The 7,080-nt window shown below is 51.0% G+C and overlaps 1 protein-coding gene across 1 annotated transcript; it reads left to right on the top strand.

Moving 5' to 3' along the window:
• Nucleotides 1–3,924: 3,924 nt before the first annotated feature.
• Nucleotides 3,925–5,852, top strand: IL31 (interleukin 31). Its single transcript, XM_066254472.1, has 3 exons — nt 3,925–3,940; nt 4,067–4,209; nt 5,526–5,852. The coding sequence occupies exons 1-3, from the start codon at nt 3,925–3,927 to the stop codon at nt 5,850–5,852; spliced, it is 486 nt and encodes a 161-aa protein (XP_066110569.1).
• Nucleotides 5,853–7,080: the final 1,228 nt, after the last annotated feature.

Raw genomic sequence — 7,080 nt, 5'->3', positions numbered from 1 at the left:
AACAATGCTGGTTTAGAAAAAGATAGTAGAAGTGGTTGGTATTACTGCATGCCATGGAGGGGACAAGCAAAATGAAGTCTATAAAGAACCCAGTAAGGTTGGCACCATGAGGTCCCTGGAGACCGTTGGTTCTTTATTGCTGCTTTAAAAATGGAAACACCACCTGACCAGGTGGTGGCACAGTGGATAGAGTGTTGGACTGGGATGCTGAGGACCCAGGTTTGAGACCCCGAGGTCACCAGCTTGAGCACGGGCTTATCTGGTTTGAGCAAAATAAAAAATGCTCACCAGCTTAGACCCAAGGTCGCTGGCTCAAGCAAGGGGCTACTCAGTCTGCTGAAGGCCCACGGTCAAGTCAAGGCACATATAAAAGGGCGATCGATGAACAACTAAGGTATTGCAACGAAAAACTGATGATTGATGCTTCTCATCTCTCTCCATTCCTATCTGTCTGTCCCTATCTATCCCTCTCTCAGACTCTCTCTCTGCTCTCTCTCTCTCTCTCTCTCTGTCCCTGTAAAGAAAAAAATAAAAAATAAATAAACTTAAAAAAATTTAAAAAAATAAAAATAAAAACGGCAACACCTAGCAGTTTAAAACGACAGTTACTGTCTCACAGGTTCTGTGGGTCAGAAATTCAGAACAGTAAAACATGATTCTCTGCTCAGGGTCTTACCCGGCAAAGGTGAGGTTATTGTCTGGATCTATGGTTCTCATTGATGGCCCAGGGTCCTCTTCCAAACTCACTGGTCACTGGACATGGTCGTTTTCTTCTCTGGGTTTCCACGTGGCTCCCTCCATCTTGGCCAGCAATGGCACTTGAATCCTTCTCGTGCTTTGAGTCTCTCTGACTTTTCTCTTTTGTCTTCCTCTTTGCTCGGACGGGCTCATGTGACCACATGGGACCCACCTGCTAATCTACCCATCTTAACATCAACTGATTAGTAACCGTCATTACATCCGCAAAGTCCCTTCTGCCGTGTAACATAACATAATTATGGAAGTGAACACCGAAGGGTGAAAGTCATGGGGGCCAGATCCTCCCTACCACAGACTTTGTTAGAGGATTTTGAATAGAGCGTTAGGGTGAGAACCATATTGTGGCAGTTTGAGAAGAGAGGTAAAAGTGAGCCTGAATTGCTCTGTCAAGAAGCTTGGATGAGGCCTGACCTGTGGTGATGCAGTGGATAGAGCGTTGATCTGGAACACTGAGGTCGCCGGTTTGAAACCCTGGGCTTGTCTGGTCAAGGCACATATGAGAAGCTTCCTGCTGCCCCCCCTTCTATCTATCTCTGTAATCAATAAATAAAAATCTTAAAAGAAGAAGAAGAAGAAACTTGGATAAAAAGAGGAAAGAGACTAGCAGTGGCTAAAAGGGGACTCAGGATTAAGGTGGGAGGTAGTTCGTGTCTGTGTCTTTGTTGTACGTCTTGGGTTCTATGGTCCACCCTAGCCTGACCCTCTTCTCCCTGAGCTCTTGACTCCTATCCAAAGGGTGACTTGACATTGAATAAACAGATGCCCATTGGGTATTGCAAACTTAACTCATTCCAAACAGGACTTTTGGTTTCCCCTCTCTGGACTTCTTTTTCCTCACTGCACATCAATCACTCAATTAAAATCCCAGAGGTCGCCTGACCAGGCGGTGGCGCAGTGGATAGAGCGTCGGACTACAATGCCGAGGACCCAGGTTCGAGACCCTGGGGTCGCCAGCTTGAGCGTGGGCTCATCTGGTTTGAGCAAAAGCTCACCAGCTTGGACCCAAGGTTGCCGGCTCCAGCAAGGGGTTACTTGGTCTGTTGAAGACCCGCGATCAAGGCACATATGAGAAAGCAATCAATGAACAACTAAGGTGTCGCAATGCGCAAGAAAAACTAATGATTGATGCTTCTCATCTCTCCATTCCTGTCTGTCTGTCCCTGCCTATCCCTCTCTCTGACTCTCTCTCTCTGTCTCTGTAAAAAAAAAAAAAAAAAAAAAAAATCCCAGAGGTCACCTTGATTCCTGTCTTCAATTCAACTCCACATGATTCCATCAGCCAGTTCTGTGGACACCATCTTCATCCATTCTACTCTGGTCCAAGCCACTCTCACCTCTCGCCCGCACAGGTGCCGGCCCTCCTCATTGGCCTCTCGGCTGCCATATTGGATTCCCACAATCCATTCTCCACTCGACAGCCTCTCTTTCTTCTCTTCTTAAAGTAAACCAGTTCCTATGTTTTCCTACCTGCCTCATCACACCTGGGATACAACCAAAGTCCTTATCCTCTGACCTGGCCTCTGCCCACCTGTCCACCATCCTCCCCTTCCCTCACTTCGTTCTAGCTACCCCGACCCGCGTCCTGTCCTTGGTCACAAGCTCATTTCTGCCTGAATACTTTTGTGAGATGGTCCCCTTTGCTGCGAGTACACCTTCCTCAGGTCTTCCCACAGCAGGGCCATCTCATCTTTTGGGTTTCAGTTTATCACCTCCTGAGAGAGACGTCTCCTGGTCACCTGACTTAAAGAGGCTCACCTGACGCTCTCTATCCCATCACCTTGTTAGATTTTTATAGTTCTTATTGCCTGATGCTGTCTTTTTAAAAAATATTTATTGATTTGAGAGAGAGGAAGAGAAAGAGAGAGGGAAACATTGATTTGTTGTTCCACTTATTTATGCATTCATTGGTTGATTCTTGTATGTGCCCTGCCTGGGGACTGAACTCACAACCTTGCCGTGTCGGGACGATGCTCTAACCAACTAAACTACTGGCCAGGGCTGATGCTTTCTTTTTTTTTTTTTTCTTAACAGAGTTAAAACTGTATTTATAAAAGGAGCAGTTGTACAGGATTGGAGAGGGGGGGGAAAAAAAAAAGGCCGAGTGAAGAGAGGCGCTTTCAGTTAGGAGGGGCGGCAGCGCTGGCCCGCAGCGGCGAGACCCAAGATGTTTGCCTTCAGGAAAGACTCCAGCTGCTTCCCTGACATGACCTTCACACGTTCCAAGTCCTCCACCTGGCTGAAGGAGCTGTGGAGCTCCCTCCAGCCCAAGATGAGCTGGGCCTTCTTTTGGCCAATGTGCTGCAAGCTGCGCAGATCCCGGGCTGAGCCTTCATTTAGCATGTCTAGTATTTTTTGGCGGCCATGGGCCAGTAGCTCTGGGCTGATGCTTTCTTGTTTACTACTGTGGTATCCCTTGCCCACTAGAATGCCAGCTCCCTGAGGGCAGGGACCTTGTTTAACTCTTTGCCACCATCCCTGAGGCCTTAGAGGAGTGCCTGGTCACCTCTGGCACACAATAAGCACAAGTGGCTGCAACAAAGAACCCTTGAGCACGGATTCCGGTTCCAGGCCCTGCCTTGGCAAAGACACAGCTCATGACGGAGCAGAGGGGAGATAAAGCCTTTGACGCACCACATCTACGGTGGTTATCAGCACTGGCCTCGCACGCTGGCACGAGCACGCTTCAGAAATTTACCAAGATAATGCATTTTGCAAACATGCTCCCTTCACGCCCACACGCGCTCAGCTGTGGCCCTCCCCAGAAACTCCCTGTGGGGCGCTGGCCAGCCCCTCCTGTCTCATCAGTTTCTTGGTGGCCGTGACTGTCAACCCCGGACTCCAAAATTTCTTCTCGTCACCTCAGCAAGCACTTTCCAAGAAGTCCTGGCAAAGATGTGTGTGCCTTCCTGTGTGTGTGCCTGTACTGAGTCAGGCATCTGCCCACCTTGAGGGTAACCTCAGCATTTCCTTCCAGCCCTGCTTTCACTCAGCCCCGAGTGGCAGAGCTTTGAAGAGCGTTTTCTAGAGAAAAGCTGAGCAATAGTCCTGCCATGGGCGGGACAGTAAGTGTCCTTCCTTGCGTCGGGCCCTTTATAAACCTCCCGCAGACATGGCGAGCACAGCTGGCTCCCGGAGCTGTTCCCAAAGCCGACCCTGCCCTTCGCCATGGTCTCCCATGCAGGTACAGCAGCCAGCAGCGAGGACCCCGGGCGGCGCAGCACAGGGGCTGTGGCCGGGTGGGCAGGGGCTGCGGCCAGGTGTGCAGGGGCGCCTGGCCATGTGCCTCACAGCCGCGTTCTCTCTCCAGGACCCTCCGGGCTTGCCCTGTTCCTGCTCTACTGTATGGGACCCTTGCTGTCCGTCCACATGGCGCCCGTCGGTAACGATCTACAAGTAATGATCATAGAATTATGGGACTCATCTAAGAAGCTTCTGGAAAACTACAGAAACGTAAGTCCCTGAAGATTTCTCTTCCAAGCCATTTCTTTAAAACGCCTTTTATTGACCCCAGAAGAAGGGGCCCTTTTCAGACCTGAAGCTAGGGCGTGTCAGACGGGACAGGGACAGACAGACAGCTACTGTGGAGTTTTTATGTGAGTAGGGCTTAGAGGCAGAGAGGAGCCCAGAGAGCCCCAAACCTAACAATCTCTCATGGGCTGTGTTAGTGGGCCCGTCCAGCCCTAACACGTTTGGTTCACAGTCCCATGGAGTGACATTTCCCATCTGTAGTACATACCTTGGTGCGGGCCATCTTGCCACCCGGTCCAGGAGCCCACGAAGGAGTAGTGAACACCAACCCAAGTGTCAACAGTGTCCCTGTCAACGCTGGATGTTAGAATCCTCGCGTGGGTCACGGAAAGCATTGCTTACCGCGGAGAAGGACAGTGAACAAATGGGGCGTCTGCTCCTCTGTGACTTCGTGGTTCAGGTGGGACCTGGTCTGCTTCTAGCTGAGGCCCGGCTGGGCCCGCCCCTTCGGGGGGGTGGCTGGGGTCGCCTCGGTGTCCATCGTCCCTCATTTTCTCAGAACCTCTTAGGCAGCTTTGATTAGACAGACAACAACCAAAGCATGGAAACAATTTGTGATGTCAGCCTTGACCTTTCCTTCTACCCTGGCATTCAAACCTTGGCCTCCGTTTTCATAGACACAAAGGCAGAGAGAGGCTGTTGTCAGCGAGGTGACTAGGCAGCTCAGGCTGTTGGGTGCTCTTCGCTCTTCAGGTTGAACCCAAAAGCTCTTAGTCCCCAGAAGGAGGGACAGGGGAGGGTGTGGTCCGGAGTCCAGGTATGTTTGGCCAAGCTCTCCTGGGCATCTGGGCGGCCTTTCCAGGAGGCAAACCCCCCACCCCCGCCCCAGAGCCACCAAGAGCAAGCAGCAGCACGGGAACCCAGAGGGTCGCTTACTCCCCAGCTCTCTGAGTCCCAGAGCAGCTGAGACAGATTCCAGAAGGCTGTGGAGGCCTCAGCCAGATGGGGAGAGGAGGCAAGATGGGGCAGTGATCAGCCCAGGCTTCGCAACAGCTCCCAGGCGTGGGTCAGAATCCGGCCAGCCACTGGATCTTGGGCCAGCTCCACAAACCCCCTGAGCCTTAGTTTCTTCTGGGGCAGTGATGACCAGAGCCCCCCAGGGCCAGGGCACCAATATGAGGAAATGCTGGGGCGGGGGAGGGGCCCCATGCCAGTCAGAGGAAGCAACCAGAAGCTTCCCGTTGGGATGGTTAGCAAAGCTAATGCTCACCGTCTCTCCCCCTGTTCCGCCTCTGAAGAACGAGAATGGCCTGCCACCCTCTACGTCCAACACGCTGCCAGCCTTGGCCTTCGCCTCCGACTGCCAGAGACCGCACGGCTTCAATGGCTCAGCTGCTCTGCCTTACTTCCAGGCCATCCGACCACTCTTGGAGGACAAATCTGTCATCGATAAAATCATAGACCAGCTCAGTAAAACCAAATTGCCACGAGGACCAGAAGTCGAAGTTTCGCTGCCCACAGCTAGCTTTGAAGAGAAAAGGTTCACCTTGGCTGTTCTACATAAGTTTTACGACTGCATGAAATCCCTGTACCAGGCCGTCAGGGCCTCGGTAAAACAGGGGTGACCGCGAAGTGTGCGAACTCTGCTGTGAGTTAGCAAGTCAGTTGTTCCAATGCGTGATCTCAGTGCACCGCCCCTAGAAGGACCAGTTCCTGGGGAAACTGACATACAAATACATGTGAACTTGAAACAGAACTAGGTCATTGTTGTTAGCCTTGGTATTTATTGAATGTTTCTCTTGGGCAGACTGATGTCTTATTTATATATTATTCTCCTGACACCTTTATGAGGGCAGGATGTGGCGACGACATTAACTTATGGATATTTATTGTATGTGAGTGTTGTTAATGGTGCTTGGAGGAGCCCTTGGGGCCTATTTAATAAATTATTTTGAATTTTTCTCATTATCTGTCATGAATGTTGTGATAGGGGAATTGGGGGGTCATATCTTGGGCATTTTCTTTATGCCAGGTCACGTAGGTACCATTATCGTCCTCTTGAGAAACTGAAGCCAAAAGTCCCTTGGTCACTTGCTTGTGGGCACAAAGCTGTTAAATGGTGCGACCCGGATTCAAGCTACCTCTTGAGCACTCTGTCCAACAACCTCTGTCTCTCCTTGAGCAGTGACGGTGCACAGGTCAAGCACTCCGGTGTCCCCTGTGTGGCCCTCACAGCCTTTCCAGTCCCCGGCTCCTGTTCCTCCACTTGGTCAGTGACTTTTCCACAGTCAGGGCCAAAGCGCTGATCACCTGACTGGATGTTGAGCCCAGAGCTGCTAACCGGCTATTAGAAGTCATCTGGACTAGTGGTTCTCAAAGCATGGTCTCTGGGCCAGCAACAGTGTGTTAGAAATGCAGGCCGGGGGCCCCACCGCAGACCTACTGAGTCCGACAGTTTGGGGGTGCAGCCAGCAACCTGCTCTTTAATGAAGAGCAGGCTGTTCACACACACACACACACACACACACACACACACACACACACACTTACACCTGAGAATCCCTATCCTGGAGTCAACCAGCACTTTCATCTTTATCTTAGTTGGGGAGAGACTGAGGCCCAAACAGGTAACATGACTTGCCCAAGTTCTTATATGGGGGGGGGCAGTATAAACTTAGGACTCTGCTATTTTAACCTTGAACTTCTCTTAAGTTCCCCCACCAGACCTCTAACCCCGAAACACCCTAACCCCCAGTGACAATGCTTTGGTCAGTTCTTCCATAAGCACCCCCTGTGGAGAACCTCTATCATTCTTTCTGACTGTCCAATATCGGAACACCTTCACTATTATTG

The sequence above is a fragment of the Saccopteryx bilineata genome, chromosome 2 (assembly GCF_036850765.1).
Source record: "Saccopteryx bilineata isolate mSacBil1 chromosome 2, mSacBil1_pri_phased_curated, whole genome shotgun sequence".
Lineage (NCBI taxonomy): Eukaryota > Metazoa > Chordata > Mammalia > Chiroptera > Emballonuridae > Saccopteryx > Saccopteryx bilineata.
The sequence above is the reverse complement of the archived record's forward strand: the minus strand, read 5'-3'. Positions and strand labels throughout refer to the sequence as shown.

Bases quoted from the DNA above. Each gene is read 5' to 3' on its own strand.
- IL31 (XM_066254472.1), top strand. The intron at 4,210-5,525 runs GTAAGTCCCTGA...CCGCCTCTGAAG, and splicing joins TTCTGGAAAACTACAGAAAC to AACGAGAATGGCCTGCCACC.